The 21,681-nt window shown below is 42.0% G+C and overlaps 1 protein-coding gene across 1 annotated transcript in view; it reads left to right on the forward strand.

Annotated features, from left to right (window-relative positions):
• The window catches only part of LOC145409044 (outer dynein arm-docking complex subunit 4), a 315,075-nt gene that overhangs the window by 115,910 nt on the left and 177,484 nt on the right, over window positions 1-21,681 (forward strand). The window contains exons 7-8 of the mRNA XM_080279602.1: window positions 19,142-19,162; window positions 20,165-20,179. Coding sequence (XP_080135728.1) covers window positions 19,142-19,162; window positions 20,165-20,179 — 36 coding nt within the window. The remainder of the gene's footprint in view (window positions 1-19,141; window positions 19,163-20,164; window positions 20,180-21,681) is intronic.

The raw sequence follows: 21,681 nt of genomic DNA on the forward strand, positions 1-21,681 counted from the left end.
TAAATTAAATTCTTTTGGTAAAATTAAGTATTTCTGTTGTGTTTATCGTTCCCCTAATGCCCCTCCAGAGCCGAGTTTATTTGACTCACTGTCTTTACAAATAAATGTCCTCAATATTAATAATGCATCAGAAATGACTCTCCTGGGTGATTTTAATGTCCATAATATTGAATGGCTCACTTATTCAGCCAAAAGTGATGACTCTGGTCTTGAATGTGAGCTATTTGTAGACTCATTTAATCTCAACCAGTTAGTCAGTCAACCTACCTGTGTACTAGACAACCCCAATCAAAATCCCCACCTATTGGACTTGTTTCTAACAACTAATTCAGATAATTATAATGTTGAAGTGAAGTACCCCCTCGGATCCTCAGATCATTGTCTGATAGAAGCCACCAGTTCAACACCTGCCATACACTCCTGCTCTGAACTTGTCGTGGTGACTAAATGGAACTACGACAGGGCAGACTGGGAGGGTCTGGTCTCCAAAAATTTTTCATGGATGTTCCTTGGACCTCCTTTTTCTCTCAAGATGCAAACTCCACATTGGGCCACATACAGGATTTCATTAAAGTCGGCATGGAAACATTCATTCCCCATCATAGTTACAGAAAAAACTTGTAATTCACCTAAATGGTTTGACCACAATTGTGCAAGAGTAACAGAACGTAAAACAATTGCCTATAACACTTATACAGGGACCAAGACTATAGAAGTCTTTAACTATAATAGAAATATCAGAAACCGTGCCAAAACTATTATCAATCTTTCTAAATCAAACTTTCTTCATAAACATGCTAACAAACTACTAAACAACCCCAATGATAACAAAATATTCTGGTCTACCCTTAATCCATTCAAAGCTAACTTCATTACCGCCTCTTCCATTCCACTTTTACAGTCCCTAATGGAAAAGTAGTAAGTGACCCACGTGGAAAAGCCAACCTTCTTGTTGATTTTTTTTTTTTTTCAATAAACTCATCCCTTAATACAGAAAATCACAATATTCCTGTACTTGATTCCCCTGAAATACCCACTTTCAAGATCCACACAAGATACGTACAAGCTTAAATACAGAATCTCTCAGTAGACAAAGCTACTGGTTCAGATGAAATTCCTTCAGTAGTACTTAAAACCTGCACCCCCAGTATTGGCTCCTGTATTGGCAAAATGTTTACGCTTATGCATCTACACCTAAAGTTTTCCAGCCTCTTGGAAAGAAGCAAATATCCATCCTGTTCCTAAAAAAGGGCCACTTCTGATCCATCAAACTGTTAAGAAGCGAGATTTGCCAGTTAGGTAATCAAGGAGTTTCTCGATGTTTCCCGAAGTTTACCGTAGGTTCCGGTAGGAGTCAGAGTTGCCAGTTTTCCTGCTGTTAGTCAGCGTAGTTATTTCGTAAATTGTGCATTAATTTTTGTGCTCTTTTTCTCTGTGATGTTTTATTTATGTGATTGTTAAATTGCGTAATTCAGTTAAAATCTGCATGCTATATAAAATACAGTGTTATGTAATGTATGAAAACTCTGGCATGTTTTGATGGCTCCTAGTTGGTAACTGTTAACTGTTGCCCCGTCGAGTTTGTACTTGAAGTTTCTAGAACAATGCAAGCTTATATAAGGATAGGGCGGAGCCTAGAGCAAGTTCAGTCGGTTTTCAGTTCAGTTTGGGTGTAGTGCAGTGTCAGTGCAGTGAAATTTGAATATTTTTGGTACCTGTGAAAATAGTGAAGTGCTGGCAAACAATGAAGTATTATTGAAGTTCGTATGTCATTGGTACTCGAGAAAATAGTGAAGTGTTGTCAGGCATTAAGTGTAATTGCAGTTAGTAAAGTTTGTATAGCCCTAGTGCTTGTGAGAACAGTGAAGTGAAGTTGGAATGCATTAAGTGTAATTATTTGGAGAGTAAAGACAATGAACTTAAGAAGCCAGTGTTTATTCACCACGCCTGACCTGATCTTGTGTACTGTACACCTAAAGGCTGACCATAGGAAGAACAACTCACTGGGCAACGTACTTCCTTTACTGTACTACTGCTGTTGGAGCCTGTGGCAGTGTGGGACGGGGACGTAACACTGGTGTCAGGAAGGGGATAATTTAAGTGCAGCAGTGTGCCTAACCTTCGACATGAGGCAGAAGGTGTACAGACACGAGGATAAGCAAGGCAAGAGGAGGCATCTCTGGCTGCAATTATGAAGCTATTACAGGCCCAAAGTGGACAGTCACAGACACAAAAGAAAGAACTTAAAGAACAGTTACAAGCACAATGTGTACAACTACAGGAACAGAATGAAGGACAGAAACAACTCAAAGAACAATTACAGACACAGAATGAAGAACAGAAAGAACGATATGAACAGCTTCAGGAAGCATTAGAAATGCAACAGAGGGAATTACAGTTGAGGATGCAAGGATAGTTGGATGCTGTCATGGGGGAAATGAAGGAAGAGCAGTAGCAGTTGAAGGAGGAAGTAAATCCTGAGCTACAGCAGCAGAAGTGTGAACTAAGCAGTAACGTGATGGAGTTCAGACAGCATTTAGACGACCAGTTGAACTTAATTAGTGAGGAAATAGTGACGAAGTGCAAACAGCATGTGGACAATTAGCTGAGGATTAGTGAGAGAATAGTGATGAAGTGCAGACAGCATGTAGATAACTAGTTGAAGCATGTAGCTGACCATGTGCAAATAATTAGTGAGAAAATTGAGGCTTTAGAGAAATATTGCAATGCTGAACCTGAGGTTAGTGAACAGGGGGCATATGAAAGGAGTGGACAGTGTATGGTGAGTCTTGACGGATCCCAAGCATCTAAAGATAACATTACAGGGCTGAATAATCAGAATGTAGGAGATTTAAGTCCTGGACTTCATTATGATGCCCCAGTTTTTAGGCCCAAACTAGTGAAGTGCATGGCTATAATGGGGGTCCAATTAAAAAGAAACCTTAGAAATTTGATGGTAGAGTATCTTGGGATGCTTACCGTGCACAGTTTGAGTTACTTGCAGATCAGAGTGGTTGGGATGATAGGCAGAGGGGAGTGCAGATTGCTACTAGCCTTAAGGGTGCTGCAATGGAAATTCTGGGCCAGATGTCAGTGATGAAGAGGAACAGTTATCAGTCCCTAGTAGAAGTACTGGAGCACAGATATGGAACCATGTACCAGACTGAGGTTTATTGAGCAAGATTCTGGAGCCATGTACGGGCTCGAGGAGAATCCCTACAGCAGCTTGCTCATGACCTGGATAGCATGGCATTCAAGGCATACCCTGGAGCTACACCTAACCTGTTAGCTATTCTACTGAGAGACTAGTTCATCGATGCTCTTGATAGTGCAGAGTTGAAAGTGCAAGTGATGCAGGCACAACCAAGAAGCATGCAAGAAGCACTAGCCAGGGCTCTAGAATCTGAGTCCTTCGTCAGGTCCAGTACATCCACCTTTCAGGCAGGTCGTAGTGCAGGATTCAAGGCAAGAAAGGGGCAGGTATCTGAAACGGAAAAATTTAAGGGAAGTTGCTGGTACTGTGAAAAGCCAGGACACAGGAAACTGGATTGCAAGAAGTGGAAGAGAGAACAGAAGAAGATCAGAGGAGGTTGCTGGTTCTGCAGGAAGCCAGGACATAACAAGGTGAATTATACAAATGGAAGAAGGAGCAAGGATGGAACAGTGAAAGGAAATCCCTGATTGCAACAAACTGGTGTTGGACATGTGGTGAGGTGGGACACTTCAGCTATGAGTGCCCAAATGAGAAGGATGAGGGTGCATGAGTGAAGGCTGGTGATGAGAGGCAACAGCCAGCCAGTTTTTCACAAGAAGACCCACCACGAGGAAATGCAGGAGAACCTAGATGAACAGTGTGTGAGAAGACAGAAGAACAGACGGCACAGAATGCTGGAGTGCAGTAGGGAATGAGAATCTTGGCAAGAAATGCCGCTGTATGGTTGTGACAGGTCCAGCGTCAGATGCAGAAGACCTGAAGAAGATGCAGGATGCAGATTTGCAACCAGTGGGAAGAAGTTTCCAGGTTTAGCCCTGCGACCAAGAGCTACTAGAGTCAGTGAGACCTTCACTGTTTGAACAACGGACAACTGTAGCATCAGTGGGAGACAGCAAGTACTGGCAACTGGTGGTTCCGAAGAAGATAAGGTACGAGATCTTGGATGAGTCCCATAACCAGATCACCAGTGGGCAGCTGGGAGTGAAGAAAACTCTAAGCCGGCTGAGACAGAGATTCTACGGGACTGGCATGCGTCAGGATGTTGAAGAGTGGTGTCGGGCCTGTGATGTGTGTTGTGCCATGAAAGGACCCAAGAAACATGGTTGTGCCCCTCTCCAGCTGTACCAAGTGGGTGCACCGATGGAAAGAGTCACGGTGGACATTGCTGGACCTTTGCCACTCAATGAAAGAGGAAACCAGAATAATGTCTCCATGGACTGCTTCACAAAGTGGCCAGAAGCCTATGCCATCCCCGATCAAGAGGCTGCGACTGTTGCTCAGGTGTTGGTTAAACAGTTTTTCTGTCGCTTTGGGAATGCACAAGAGCTACATTCAGACCAGGGTAGAAACTTCGAGTCTGCTGTGTTCCGTGAGTGCTGCAAGTTATTGGGGATCAAGAAGACCAGGACGACCCCACTTAGGCCACAGTCAAATGGGATGGTGAGAAATTCAGCTGGACTCTAAGACAAGAACTGGCCAAGTACTGCATAAAGGGACAATCGGAATGGGGCCAGAAATTGCCTGTGTTGCTGATGGCATATCGATCTGCATCCCATGAATCTACCGGCTACACCTCTTCAAAACTGATATTGGGCCACGAGTTATGCTTACCTGTTGACTTGTTAATGGGAAGACCACCTGGTGAAGAGCTGCCTACAGACACCACCAGCTATACAAAGCACCTTCAGGAAAGGCCGGCTGAGGTACATCATCAAGTGAGTGGAGCCCTTAAGTTTTCATGAATGGTGATGAAGTGCAAGTATGATGTCAAGGCAAGTGAGGTGAGCTTCCAGGATGGTGATCAAGTTTGGTTATACAATCCTCGGCGAAAGAAGGGACAGTCACTGAAGCAGCAGAGCCCATGGGGCGGGCCTTACCCTGTGTTGGACCGCCTATCAGACGTAACATATCAGATTAGGGGAGGCAGGAAGTCTCACCCAAAGGTGGTACATGTGAATCGTCTGTGGCAGTATCATGGGCCAGGACAGTACAGCTGGGACGTCTCCAAGGAATCGTGCTCTCCCGCAGCTGAGGATGTTGAGGAGGACCAAGGAGCTGAAGTGCAAGAGGATGGTGACAGTTGCCCAAGAGAAGAAATGAATCACGAAGAGGACCAAGACCTTCCTGGAGAAGTGGACTGTGTGGAGGAGCAAGGATGCTGTCGGAAGCAGAATAGAAGATGACCCGATGAGTTGAAGGCTTATTTTGCGTATATTTTAATGTTTCATTAGGATTAAGGTTTACGTTTGTATATATTGTGTAGTTTTGTCGGGACGGCAAAGAACTAGGGAGGGGGTAGTGTTAAGAAGCGAGATTTGCCAGTTGGGTAGTTGAGGAGCTTCTCAATGTTTCCCGAAGTTTACCGTAGGTTCGGTATGAATCAGAGTTGCCACTTTCCCTGCTGTTAGTGAGCGTAGCTATTTCGTAAGTTGTGCATTATTTTTTTCTTTTCTATGATGTTTTATTTACGTGATTGTTTGTTAAATTGTGTAATTCAGTTTAAGTTTGTATGCTATATAATTTACAGTGTTATGTAAATTAAGAAAATTCTGACATGTTTTGATGGCTCCTAATTGGTAACTGTTAACTGTTGCCCTGTCGAGTTTGTACTAGAAGTTTCTAGAACAATGCAAAATTATATAAGGATAGGGAAGAGACTAGAGCAAGTTCATTCGGTTTTCAGTTCAGTTTGGGTGTAGTGCGGTGTCAGTGCAGTGAAGTTTGTATATTTTCGATATTTGTGAAAACAGTGAAGTGTTGGCAAACAATGAAGTGTTATTGAAGTTTGTATATCATTGGTACTCGTGAAAATAGTGAAGTGTTGTCAAGCATGAAGTATAATTGCAGTTAGTAAAGTTTGTGTAGCTCCACTGCTTGTGAGAACAGTGAAATGAAGTTAGAAAGCATTAAGTGTATTTGGAGAATAAAGACAGTGAACTTAAGAAGCCAGTACTTATTCACCATGCCTGAGCTGATCTTGTGTACTGTACTGTACACCTAAAGGCTGACCATAGGAAGAACAGCTCACTGGGCAACGTCCTTCCTCTACTGTACTATTGCTGTTGGAGCCTGTGGCAGTGTGGGACGGGGACTTAACAAAACTATAGATATCATTTGCAATAACTTTCGTTCTCGGTAGTTTCTGAGACAAACACATAGTCAAGCACTTAGAAATCAATAAATTAATCAATGATCGGCAGCATGGTTTTAGAGAAGAACGTTCAACTGTAGACATTCTTTGCCTTCTTACCCGATCAGATTAACAAAATAATAGACCAACATGGTGAAACACACACAGTAGCACTTGATATTTCAAAAGCATTTGACAGAGTATGGCACCGGACCATATTGACTAAGATGTCACACTATGGCTTTGCATCACTGGATCTGATTTCTTCTTCCCTTCATAATAGAAAAGTACGGGTTATGATAGATAGAATTTATTCCCATTTTCATTCCATAAATGCTGACGTACTTCAGGGATCAGTTTTAGCCCCAACCCTCTTTCTCATTCATGTAAATGACCTCCTATCTGTCACTCACAACCCAATACACTCTTATGCTAATGACTCTACACTTCATAGTACTTTCACATTTAGTACATCCTTTACACAATCTGATATAAATTCACAATTAATTACAGCAATTTCCCTGAACCAGGACCTTTCTAAAATTAATCAATGGGGACAAACAAATCTGGTCTCATTTAATGCTCAGAAAACTAAATACATTAATTTATCCAACAGAAAGAATCCCTCAGACTCCCACATAATGTTAATGATGTCAGTATTCCCATATCCACTACAACTGATATCCTAGGTGTTACTCTGAACCCCAACCTAAGCTGGACAGCTTATGTTAAATCCCTTGCTAAAAATGCTTCTAAAAAATTGGGATTTCTGTACAGAGTTCGTGAATTCGTCACTGACGAGCAGTTGGCCACAGTATGCAAAAGTCATGTGCGTTCTCAGATCTAAAACTGTTCGCCACTGGGGAGTGGATGTGGAGTGGTTGCATTGGGGCAGTTGGACAAAATTCAAATTAAAGCCATTAGATTAATCAATAATCCTGGCATTAAGCAGGACCTTCCTCCATTATCAGTACATAGAGATGTTTCATCTTTAGCTTTATTTTACCGATACTTTTTCCATAAGTGCTCTGACGAACTTGCTCCAATTGTACCTCCCCTTCACATTTTCTCCCGAAATACTCGGACAGCTGGGAGCACCCATGAACTTACACTCTCTCCTCCGCAGTGCAGAACCTCTGCTTATCAAAATTCATTTATCCACAGAGCCACTACTCTTCGGCATTCACTTCCTGGGAGTTGCTTCCCACAAACATTTAATCCATTTTTATTTAAATACAGTTGTTATAAATATTATATGAATGGAGGATCCCTTAAGGCACATAACTTTTTTTATTTCCTTTGGTTTTCCTTCCTCTATTCATTGTCTCAAAAAAAAAAAAAATGTGTTGGAAGAAAGAATTTCAATACAGCTAATTTTGGAGAATTTTGGAGTTCATTTCCATCTTGGGTTACATTAAATTATCTTTACATTTTTCAGGACTTAGTAATAACATTTTCTAAGTCTGTTCAGTGTTGGGAACAAAAATAATTTCTATTAAGTTTTGGCATCGTTCAGCGTCTTGGACCAGTAAAGAATTTCATTTTCATGGTACATTACAGTATACTGGCAGGCATCTGAAAAAATAACTGGAATCTTTTTTTATTTTTAAACTGCAGTATTTACTTGTATATTATTTTCTCAATTGTCTTTCCAAAGAGAGATATGTGTGTTCATTATAATAACACTCATTTGTTCTGTGAGTGTTCCTCCAGATGAGTTGTGCTTTGGCTAATGATATTGTGCTGTGTTCTTCTTTCACTACAGTACCCACAGTCCAACGTTATGTATATTTCACTCATTCATTCACATACTCTTTTCATAGGTCTTCTCTTTTCTGCTTACTTATATATCGGGATCGTTAAAAAATCGACTAATATTCCATGCTAGGGCACCCAAATGAACCTTGTAATTGGATATCCTTATGCGTGCAGTTCACACAGAAAATCTTATACTATAGTAATGAAGTATTTCATTATCTACTAGTGCTTAAAAATAATATTTTTCTTATCACTTACACTGTTCGAAAGGAACGGCAGCGACGGGCAGGTGACTAGGCCATATTATTTTTATAGTTCATATAATCTGCCTTATAAAATACGATTGTTGAAATATCAGTCAGCTGGGCCACATTTGGCCTGTAGGCGTTACGTTCAACGCCAAAGGCTTATGATATTTTGACCTACTCATGAAGATATTCAGAGCCTTTCTTTTCACTCTTCGTGACCTCTTATCAGGAGCATAGGTGTTATTCATATTGCATATCTTGTATTAAGAACCCTGATTCTCAGTATTTTCTTTTCTTTCCTTCGTCACGGTGATGGTTTCATATTGCTTTGTATTTAACACACAAACATATTAAAAATTTACTGAAGGCCACATTTCTGTGTGCCTGTAACTCGCAGTTTGTGAGTGCGGGACAGTAGCGGTACGGCGGATGTAGTGTAGTACTGTTTATTGTGTAGTGTGATGTAGTGTAGTCTTATAGTGTCGTAGTCTCTGGTAACGTGCTATGGACGCACACGGCTGGCCTTTTCACCGGGTCCTTCAGTCATAGAGGTAATACTGTCACATTATATCCAATACAATTCTCATACTCTTACAACTTCATTTCATTTTATTAACGCTATTAATACAGTAGCTGATTTTGTCCTTGGTATCCTAATAAAATTTTGATTACCTACACTTTAAATGAGATGTTTCGATCAAAAAGGGATCTAAGTAGCATCCATTAAGTATTTTGCTACAGGTCCCTCCTGAGGTAAATAGAATCTTCCGGAGTTAACAACAATAAAGTACCTAAGACGACCCCTTCTTATACGGATTAGTGGAAAATAATTTGTATGAGAGATATCCGACATTGCAATTAAATTTGGAGGAAAATTCGGTAAATGGACACCGACTTTTTCGAGCACCTAGCAGTTATGAGTCCTGATTTAACTTTTTTTTTTTTTTTTTTTTTTTTTATGCGAGGAAGAAGGAACCAAAGGCCATGAGCCCGCAGTAACAGTTCCCTCCAAGAGAAAAACAAAATACAATAGAGAGCCAAATTCAAGATCCGATCATTTTGAGATGCCTGGACACACTGCGTTTGAAAGACTGGAGATCATAGGCAGGAGGAAATACAGACAGAGGGAGACAGTTCCAGAGCTGACCTGTTGCATGAATGAAAGACTGGGAGTAACGGTTAACTCTTGCATTAGAGAGTTGGACAGAAAAGGGATGAGAGTTTGCTGCCAGACGGGTGCTACGCGCCCGTCGTAGAGGTGGAGGAATGCAAGCAGACAGTTCAGAGGAGCAGTGACCATTAAAGTAGCGATAGAAAAGAGATAAAGATGCAACAGTGCGGCGAAGAGACAGAGGTTGAAGGGGAGTCAGTAAGAGGAGGAGAGTTAATGAGACGAAAAGCCTTTGACTCCACCCTATTGAGAAGAGCTGTATGTGGGGAGCCTCCCCACACATGAGAGTTGTACTCCACACAGGGGCGGATAAAACCCCTGTATAGAGTCAACAATTGTGCAGGGGTAAAGAAAGAGCGGAGTCGGCTTAGCACACCCAATCTCTTGGAAGCAGATTTTACAAGAGATGTAATATGATCTTTCCAAGATAAGTCCCGAGTAAATGAAACCCCCAGCATGTTCAAGGATGATGCAGGATTAATCTGAATATTATTAAACATTAGTGGGTATACCTGTGGAAGATTTTGTCGGGTTGATAGGTGTAAGAACTGAGTCTTAGAAGCATTAAAGACAACCATATTATTTTTACCCCAGTCAGAGATATGAGCCAAGTCAGACATTAGGTGTGCCATAGCCTTATCCCTTGTTTCTTGAAGTAACTGTTGAGATGGGCGTTGCGGGAACCGAATGGAAAGGTGAAGGGTGGAGTCATCAGCGTATGAGTGGATAGGGTTAGATGTACAGCTTAGAAGATCATTGATGAATAAAAGGAAGAGAGTTGGTGATAGGACAGAGCCCTGAGGAACACCACTGTTGATAGATCTAGGAGAAGAACGATGGCCGTCTACGACAGCAGCTATAGAACGACCAGAAAGGAAGCTAGCGATGAAGGTACAGATAGAAGGATAGAAACCGTAGGAGGGCAGTTTGGAAATTAAAGATTTATGCCAGACTCGATCGAAAGCCTTTGAGATGTCAAGTGCAATGGCAAAGCTTTGCCAAAGTCCCGAAAGGAGGATGACCAGGAGTCTGAAAGGTAGGTGAGAAGATCGCCAGTGGAGCGTCCCTGACGGAACCCATACTGACGATCGGAAAGAAGGTTGTGATAGGAAAGATGCCTTAAAATTTTTTTATTAAGAATTGACTCGAAAACTTTTGAAATACAGGACGTTAAAGCAATTGGACGATAGTTGGAGGGTTGGGAGTGGTCACCCTTCTTTGGGACTGGCTGAATGAGAGCAAACTTCCAGCAAGAAGGAAAGGTACAAGTTGACAGACAAAGGCGAAATAGTTTCCTAGGCAGGGTGTAAGCACAGAAGCACAGTTTTTGAGAACAACAGGAGGGACCCCATCAGGCCCATATGCCTTGTTAGTACTGAGGCCAGTAATGGCAGAAAATACATCAACTGAAGAAATTTTAATGTCAGCCATGAGGAAGTCAGAGGGGGGAAGTGATGGAGGAACAGCACCGGAATCGTCTAATGTGGAATTGGAGGAGAAAGTCTGCGAAGAGATCTGCTTTATCAGTAGAAGAAATAGCTACAGAACCATCAGAGTAGAAAAGAGGAGGGAAGGATGATGAGGTAAAGTTGTTAGAAAGATTTTGGCAAGGTGCCAGAAGGAGCGGGAAGAATTCGAGTTGAAGAGTTGAGAGCATTTAGTATGGATGAAATTATTTTTAGTAGAGCGAAGAACAGACTTAGCACGATTCCGGGCAGAAACGTAAAGATTATGTGATTCAGGGGTGGGTTGGCTCTGGTACCTTTTGTAGGCCTTCTCCTTGTTGCGGACAGCATTAGAACAAGCGTGATTAAACCAAGGCTTTCTTGCGTTAGTCAAAGGATATGAGAAAGGAATGTATGCTTCCATGCCCGAGAGAATAACCTCCGTAATGCGCAAGGCACACTCAGATGGCTCACGGCCATGGAAGCAATAATCATTCCAGGGAAAATCAAAGAAGTACTGCCTGAGGGCCTCCCAGTTCGCAGCTCCAAAATGCCAGAGACGACGTTTCCCTGGAGGGTCCGCAGGCCGTACTGGAGCGATAGGACAGGTTAAGGTAATAAGGTTGTGATCGGAGGAGCCCAACGGAGAGAAAAGATTAACAGAGTAAGCAGAAGGATTAGTTGTGAGGAAGAGGTCAAGTATGTTGGAGCTCTCTCCAAGGCGGTCAGGATATGGGTAGGGTGCTGTACAAGCTGCTCTAGGTCATTAAGGATAGAAAAGATGTAGGCTTGTTCACCAGGTGGATCCGTGAAAGGAGAGGAGAGCCAAAGGTGGTGGTGAACATTGAAATCTCCAAGAATGGAGATTTCAGAGAAAGGAGAAATGGACAGAATGTGTTCCATCGTAGAAGTAAGATAGTCGAAGAATTTTTGATAGTCAGTAGAATTAGGGGATAAGTAAACAGCACAGATATATTTAGTCAGAGAATGACAGGAAAGCCGAAGCCAGAGAGTGGAGAATTCAGAAGAATCAAGTTCAGGAACACGAGAGCAAGATAAGTCGTTGCGTATGTATACACAACAGCCACCTTTGGCTTTGAAATGAGTATAGAGAAAGTAGGAGGATACAGAAAAGGGTTTGCTGTCAGTTGCCTCAGACAGCTGAGTCTCCGTTAGAAAAAGAAAGTGAGGTTTAGAGGAGGAGAGGTGGTGCTCTACAGAGTGAAAGTTAGATGAAAGGCCGCGAATGTTGCAGAAATGAAGAAGAAGAGAGTCAGACAGTGGTTCCAGGCACCTCGAGTCGTCACCGGGAGAGGGGCAGATGGCGGGGGCATTTATGGTCCCCCCCCCCCCTGGGGACTCCGAGGCTGGGTGAATTGACGCCATTTTGGTAAATTTTGAATAGGAAGTGTAGTGTGTACTGTGCATGTAGTTTGGTGAAGATAGATAGAGAAATTTGTACTGGAGAGCATGCTGGCCTACTCTCTGTGTAACTGAGACACTGAAAAAGTTCAGCAAAGGGGGATGGTCAGGAACTAGTCCTGAGGGCTGATGGACATGTAACTGTTCTTTATGAAAATTATGTATCTAGACACGTTTAACAATAATTTTGTGGTCAAGTGTAAGCCATGCTGTTTAGAAAAGAATACTTTTAAATCTAAATTGTGTATTTCAATACGAACCGTGATATTTTGTAGAGAAGATGTTTATAAAGAAATATGAAATACTGTGGATAAAATCGCCAGTAGAAGTACCGTAACAAATGAGTAAGATGATGTATAAAAAAAAAAAGAGTCTCATATTGGCACTAATGTTAGAAAGTCAGTTCTGGATCAGATTATGCAAATAAGTATTAGTGAGCCCAATACAGTCCTTGAAAAATATTCCTGGCTCATAAGTAAATAAAGCGGATGTGCAGTTTCTTCCTTTGCATTTAGAGAAACCTGGAAAATACATATCCAATCCTGTCATATGTGTGCCGATTTCTCTGAAGCCCATGTATTAATAATCCCTTACGTCAGATCATTGTTATTCTTTGGAGGGGGACTCACCATCACAAAGAATCAATGAGGGGGCCCACGTTCCCTAAATATCGCATTACGGATGAGATTCTATTGTACAACTTGTACAACAAAGATATCTAATGTAAATCTGCCCCACTTTAGCTATTTCTGGAAATTTTAAATTTGGTGAGGGATTTGCCCCTTAAAAATCATGGATGGAAAATTGTATATTGTGGAAGAGCTTCAGAGTAACCAGACAAACTCATTTGGGCAGTTTCATTTAAGTGTTTCTCCTGTTTCTAATATATATATATATATTTTTTTTTTGAGGGGGGAGAGGACTGACCCCCTATGAATCACTAGGGAGTCACGCTCTCCAAATATGGCATTACGGAATATAATCCATTGTACAACTTGTACTAAGACACCAAAGCCATATGTGCCTTTCATGCACTACTTCGGAGAATGTTTAATTTGGTGAGAATGGTTGACCCCCGAAAAATAATGGAAAACTTAATTCGGCGGAAGACATTACCAAAGGACCAGACGAACTGACCTGAGGAGTTTCGTTGAAATTCATGTGGTCACTTTCCTCTGTCTCTGGTCATTTTTATATCTGAAAGCGTGACTGACCTCCCAAGAATCATTTGGGGGTCACGCACCCCAAATATCGCATTACGGATGAAAGTCCATTGTACTGTACATAATGTACTAAAATAACAGTGCCATATGTGCTCTCCTTTAATTTTTTTCTAAGAATTTTTAATTTTGTAAGAAGGTTGATCCACCTTAAAAATCATGATTGCATAATTGTATGTTGTAGAAAGCCTCTCAGTAACTGGACGAACTAACCTGGGAAGTTTCATTCAGATCCATCAAGTAGCCTACTAGTAGTTAAAGCGCACACACACACACACACACACACACACACACACACACACACACACACACACACGCACGCACGCACGCACGCACGCACGCACACACACACACACACACACACACACACACACACACACACACACACACACACACACACACACACACACACACACACACACACGCACGCACGCGCGCGCGCGCGCATCCTGAATCTCGCACCACGGTATAGGACGCATTGCCTAAAAGGATACCATAATGCTGCATAGGATTGATATACAGTTTTAGCGTATAAGATGGTAAGAATTTCACCAGGAGTTAAGTTTTTACACTTGTTCGAGAAGTACTTTTCAGGAAAACATATAGCGAGCAGAGTCTGCCCATAACCCTCTAGAGCTTAGGGTTGCAACATGTCGGATCTGGTGGGTCTTAGTGTCCCGCTCTTCGCCTATCAGCTTGTAGTTGCGAAGCATGTCGGTCTCTAGCTTTGGGTTCCCTTCTTATTGATGATACGAAAATGACCCAACCCGTCACCTATTGGTGAAACTGGGATTTAAAGCATTACGTAAGGTAGCAATCACGTTTGAGGATATGCATTCCATTGGAAGTCTTGACTGTTGATTCATAAGATCTTAAAAAAAAAAAAAAATCTCTAAATACCACAACAGCCCTGAATGAGACACCCCTATCATGTTCAAAGTACAAATCTGTCGATACCATTACCAAAGTGATGGCATGAGAGGTCATGTGGCCCCGTCTGGCTGAATTGTGCGCCTCCAGTGGTGGCACCGATATACTGTACAGTACATGGATGGAGGACCTACCCACATAAACAAGCGTCCTTGATATCCTCACACTACCCAAAAAAATGATATTGGGTTGCATTACAGGAGCAACACCACACTCCTGGAGACACACGCATTCTTTTTTTCAATAGAAGTCATACAGCTATTATGGCCAGCCAGTCCCATATACTCCTTCTAGCTGGAGACATTAATTCCAACTCTGGCCCCCACGCATGTGTACACGACATAATGTACATGTTGCAAAAGCATTACATGAAGATACTGGTCAGTCAGCTGCAAGGGCTGGGAAAATTGTTGCATCAGTAGGGTAACACACACACACACACACACACACACACACACACACACACACACACACCAGTATATATATATATATATATATATATATATAGTATTATTATTTTATAAAAAAAGACGATGATATTGTTGACGCTTCTCTTATCCCTCTCAATTGCTTTTCGCAACACTGTCTTCCCACCCTTATTTCTTAAGACAAAGATGATGATGACTCGCTTACATTTCACAATACGTGTTTGGTACACTTTCTCCCTCGCCTCGATTTCCCTTTTCTCTGTACTCTCGTGACCCACCAACCAAGCGTGCCAGTTTGCCTCCCCATCGCTCCGTGACTGTATGACCTCTCCCCTTCCCTCTTACTCTTCCTCTCCCACTACCCTCCCCTTCTCTGCTCTATCCTCCCTTTCTTACCTTCTCCCTGTTCACATTCCAACCCTCTCACTTAACCCTATATTTATCTTCTATTTCCTTCCCTTTTTCTTTCCACACCCATTCCTCTACCTCTGCTTTGTTTTCATTACTTCTGTTTCTCTGTTTTACCTGCCCCTCCTTCTCCCTTTCCCCTTCTTTCTCTCTTCTGCTCCCGTCTCTCTTTCTTCCCTTTCCACATTCTTTTCTCAAACTCTCTCTCTCTCTCTCTCTCTCCTTCACATCCTCTGCCTTTCCTTCCCTTTTTCTGCCTCTCCATCTTCCCTTCCTTTCTCCTCTTTCCGTCTTTCCACTGCCTTTCCCTCTACCTGCATCTCTGTCTCCCCATCCTTTCTCTGCTCCACTTCTTCTCCCTCCCTCTTTCCTTCCTCCTCGGATCCTGTCTCTCCCTCTCTCTGCTCGTCCGTCCCATTCTCTCTCTCTCTCTCTCCTGCATACTCTTCAGTCACCATCCTCTACTTACCATGTCCCTCTTTCTTTTTTACCTTCTATTCCGTCTCTCACCCTCTCTCTAATCCTGTATGGGTTAAGTTATATGGGGGTTAGGATAAGGCCATGGCAAAGTCACGGCACAGGCAGGGAAACAGAGGATAGCTGAAGTAGACGGGGATATGGTGCAGGCTTGGTTATTTAACTGATGCGGGCAGGCGTTGGTTTGTGAGTGTCCACCCAGCACTCAACGACAGTCAGTGGAACTCAAACCCAGCCACTCTACAGCGTCCTCTGAGCGTGAGTCCAGCACGAAACCGACCATATATATATATATATATATATATATATATATATATATATATATATATATATATATATAATATATATACATATATATATATTGCCAGACGCCTCAATCCCGTTCGGGGTGGCCACAAACAAATCGCCTCCACGTCGCCCTGTCCCTCGCCATTTCACTGCCCTGCTCCCAAATCACACTCCCCTCTCTCATTTATCTCTCCACCCCATCCCTCCATCTCATCCTCTGCCTCCCCCTCCCTCTCCCCCCCTCCACCTCACTCACATACACAATTTTCGTCAGTCTTTCACCCTCCACCCTCTCCACATGGCCAAACCACCACAGTGTATTCCTCCTAACGCTTTCTATCACATCCACATCCACACCACAACGCTCCTTTAAATCTTCATTCGTCAGCCTGTCTCTCCATGTGACTCCACAGGCTCCTCTTAAATAACTCATTTCCACTGCTCTCACTCTTGACTTGTGTCCTTCCAGCAACATCCAAGCTTCACTTCCATACTTTAGAGTTGGTATCACAATACCGTCATGTAGTAGCTTTTTCACTTCCATGCTCACTTCCCTGTTTCTTATCACTGCTTTCAAGGAACCAGCAACCTTTCTTCCCTGCTGTACCGTTTCAAGCACTTCACCCTCCAAACCTCCATCCTTACTCATCACACTACCCAAGTACTTAAACGTACTCACATTTTCCATTTCCTCACCATCCAACCTCGCTGTACATTCACTGACTTCACCTCTCTCATAGACCATCACTTTACTCTTCCCTACATTCACCTTTAGATTTCGTTTCTTACACACTCTCCCAGACTCATCCACCAAGCCTTGCAGCTCTCCTTCGTCTTCACCCAACAACACAGTATCATCTGCAAACAACAGTACAGGGAGTTTCCTAACACTACCCTCTCTCACCAGGACCACTCCAGAATCCACTACCCTACCTTGTACCTCTTTTATTACCCCATCCATGTACAGATTGAACAACCATGGAGACATGACATCCTTGTTTCAGCCCAACCTTCAAAGAGAAAAATTCACTCAGTTCACCATCCACACGCACTGCAGCCTTAGCACCATTATACATACTTTTCACCGTATTCAACAACTTCCTATCTACTCCATTTATTCTTAATACTTTCCACAATCCTTGTCTATCCACCTTGTCATATGCTTTCTCCAAATCCATGAAAGCCGCATACAACTTTTTTCTCTTCTCTAGAAACTTTTCCACTAAAGATCTAAGAATGAATATCATATCTACACAACTTCTTCCCTTCTTATATATATATATATATATATATATATATATAGATAGATAGATAGATAGATAGATATATTATATATATAGATAGATAGATATATTATATATATATATATATATATATATATATATATATATATATATATATATATATATATATATATATATATATATATATATATATATATATATATATATATATATATATATATATATATATATATATATATATATATATATATATAAGACAAATAAGCATCGATATGAAACCCTCCAGCATTTTCATTTGTTATATTTCTCCGAATTTTCGGGTACCTCACGTGGCCATCATCAGAGTACACTCGGAAGCACTAATTTCTCCCCCCCCTAGTAGCCGGAGTCGCGGCCAGTGAGAGACCAGGCGTTCGAACACCCCACACCCACATCCCCTCCCCCAACCCCAGTGGCAAATGTTGTTGGACAAATGTGGAATGGCCAAAGCTGGTGATCTTACAATGTCATAATTGTTTTTGTAGAGAATCAGAACCAGTAGGGGTAAGTATATAAAGGTATTTAATGTGTATTACTGTGCTGTTATCCGCAACATATGAAAAAGGAACGAAAATGAAAGATCTACATTGTATTATGTGTTATTGTCTGTAACAGTTACGTCCTATATTATAATGTTACAAATAAGTATAGTATAATGAACAGCATCTGTTGAAAGATATGATGTCTTATCTCACACATTCTCATTCCCACCACCACCACCACCACCCTTCTCTCTGGGTTTATATCAACCAAACGCCTCTCTTATCCTCCCGTCCCCCACTCCCACGCTTAGTTAACCAACATAAAGATATTGATGAAATGATCCGTCAGGTATTGATCATATTAATATTAGCATACACCTCAGTATTAAGCACCAACAAATCAGTAACATACAATACTTCGATAAACCTGCCAACTATTTCATCTTGTAAGCTGTTACGTGACATATGCACTGCAAGTTTGACCTTGTGTTACAGGGACATACTGCTGTTTATTGCTAACACAGGTTATGGGTGTTTTTGGACGTCCATCAATTCATATTAACGTGGCAATTTAAGCCTCACATTATAAACATGTAAGGTTTATATTCCTGTCACTACCGTATTAACCAAACGAATCAGGGATCGGTTCTGATGAACCACAAACTCTCTGCTTCAACGAAAATATTTCGACCTCTTGTCACAACAGTGACAAAATGTCACAATGTATAAGACTGAATGTGGGTCAGTCGTCTACATAATGACATTGTGTCACTGTTGTCACAGGAGGTCGGAATATTTTCGTAAAAGCAGAGAGTTTGTGGTTCGTCAGAACCGATCCCTGATTCGTTTCGTCCATCCATTAATGACAGGAACATAAATCTTAAGTGTTTATAATGTAAGGCTTAAATTGCCACGTTCATATGAATTCATGGGCGTCCAAAACCACACACAACCTGTGTTAAAGTAAAAACAACCGTATGTCCTTGTATCACAAGGTCCAACTTGCGGTGAGTATGTCATGTAACAGCTTACAACAAGATGAGATAGTCGGCAGGTATACCGAACCATTGTATGTTATTGATTTCTTGGTGCTTAATACAGAAGTGTATTATAGTAATAATATGATCAATACCTGACAGATCATTTCATCACTATCTTTGTTTACGTTGGTTAATAATGGGTGTGACTGGTGGACGAGAGGATAAGAGAGGCGTTTGGTGGAGACAGGAATCGAGAGAGATGGGTGGTGGTGGCGGGAGTGAGAATGTATGAGAAAAGACATCATATATTTCAACAGATGCTGTTCACAACACTATACTTATTTGTAACATTATAAAATAGGACATAAGTATTATAGACAATAACACATGGCACACTGTAGGTCTTCTTTCATTTTCGTGCCTTTCCTCTATGTTATGGATAACAGCACAGTAATAAACATTAAGTACCTTTATATACTTACCCTTGCTGGTTCTGATTGTCTATAAAAACAATCATGACACACTGTAACATCACCAGCTTTGGCCGTTCCACGTCTACCCAACAATATTTACACTGGGGTTGGGAAAGGGGAGGTGGGTGTGGGGTGTTCGTACGCCTGGTCGCTCACTGGCCGCGACTCTGGCTGCATGGGGGGAGAAATTAGTGCTTTCGGGTGTACATATGTGGGATCTTCTCTCTCTCTCTCTCTCTCTCTCTCTCTCTCTCTCTCTCTCTCTCTCTCATATATATATATATTATATCTATCTATGTGTGTATATATATATATGTGTGATGGGAAGAAGTTGTGTAGATAAGATATTTATTTTTAGATCTTTAGTGGAAAAGTTTCTAGAGAAGAGAAAGAAGTTGTATTCGGCTTTCATGGATTTGGAGAAAGCACATGACAGGGTGGATAGACAAGGATTGTGGAAAGTATTAAGAATATATAGAGTAGATGGGAAGTTGTTGAATGCTGTGAAGAGTATGTATGATGGTGCTAAGGCTGCAGTGCGTGTGGATGGTGAACTAAGTGAATTTTTCTCATTGAAGGTTGGGTTGAAACAGTGATGTGTCATGTCTCCATGGTTGTTCAATCTGTACATGGATGGGGTAATAAAAGAGGTACAAGGTAGGGTGGTGGATGTTGGAGTGGCCCTGGTGAGAGAGGATAGTGTTTGGAAACTCCCTGTACTGTTGTTTGCAGATGATACTGTGTTGTTGGGTGAAGACGAAGGAGAGCATGCAAGGCTTGGTGGATGAGTTTGGGAGTGTGTGTAAGAAACGGAATCAAAAGGTGAATGTAGGGAAGAGTAAAGTGATGGTCTTTGAGAGAGGTGAAGTCAGTGAATGTACAGCGAGGTTGGATGGTGAGGAATTGGAAAATGTGAGTACGTTTAAGTACTTGGGTAGTGTGATGAGTAAGGATGGAGGTTTGGAGGGTGAAGTGCTTGAAAGGGTACAGGAGGGAAGAAAGATTGCTGGTTCTTTGAAAGCAGTGATAAGAAACAGGGAAGTGAGCATGGAAGTGAAAAAGTTACTACATGACAGTATTGTGATACCAACTCTAACGTATGGAAGTGAAGCTTGGACGTCGTTGGAAGGATACAAGTCAAGAGTGAGAGCAGTGGAAATGAGTTATTTGAGAGGAACCTGTGGAGTCACATGGAGAGTCAGGCTGACGAATGAGGATATAAAGGAGCGTTGTGGTATGGATGTGGATGTGATAGGAAGCGTTAGGAGGAACACACTGAGGTAGTTTGGCCATTTGTAGAGAATGGAGGATGAAAGACTGAGGAAGATTGTGTATGTGAGTGAGATGGAGGGGGGGAAGAGGGAGCGGGAGGCCGAGGATGAGATGGAGGGATGGGGTGGAGAGGTATGTGAGAGAGGGGAGTGTGAGTTGGGAGCAGGGCAGTGAAATAGCTAGGGACAGGGCGACGTGGAGGCGATTTGTTTGTGGCCACCCCAAACGGGATTGAGGCGTCTGGCAATAGATAGATAGATAGATAGACCCTACTCCAACCATGATATATCCCATCCTTAACCCTACTCCAACCATGATATATCCCATCCTTGACCCTACTCCAACCATGATATATCCAGTCCCTGACCCTACTCCAATCATGATATATCCCATCCTTGACCCTACTCCAATCATGATATATCCAGTCCCTGACCCTACTCCAACCATGATATATCCCATCCTTGACCCTACTCCAACCATGATACAGTATATCCAGTCCCTGACCCTACTCCAATCATGATATATCCCATCCTTGACCCTACTCCAATCATGATATATCCAGTCCCTGACCCTACTCCAACCATGATATATCCAGTCCCTGACCCTACTCCAATCATGATATATCCAGTCCCTGACCCTACTCCAATCATGATATATCCAGTCCCTGACCCTACTCCAACCATGATATATCCCATCCTTGGCCCTGCTTCAACCATGATATATCCCATCCCTGACCCTACTCCAACCATTATATATCCCATCCCTGACCCTACTCCAACAGATCCCCAACACAACAATACCCAATGACCAAAATGAAAAAACAAAAAAAATCTATCAGGGCCAAACTGAGAAAGGGGTCGTTGTTCAAGAATAATATTTTGAACAAGTCACCACACCCAAATGACCTTCACATAGAGTTACTTTAGCATCCTTATCCCCAAGCCTCATTTCATGTACCCATACGCATGCAATTCAGAGCATTGGGAATATAGTCCATGAGCATTCAACTGACTACCTGCCCATTATCATATCGCACACAATCAAAGGAAACT

Source organism: Coenobita brevimanus, chromosome 79 (genome assembly GCF_032717465.1).
Source record: "Coenobita brevimanus isolate Jiangsu-jjx chromosome 79, ASM3271746v2, whole genome shotgun sequence".
Taxonomy (NCBI): domain Eukaryota; kingdom Metazoa; phylum Arthropoda; class Malacostraca; order Decapoda; family Coenobitidae; genus Coenobita; species Coenobita brevimanus.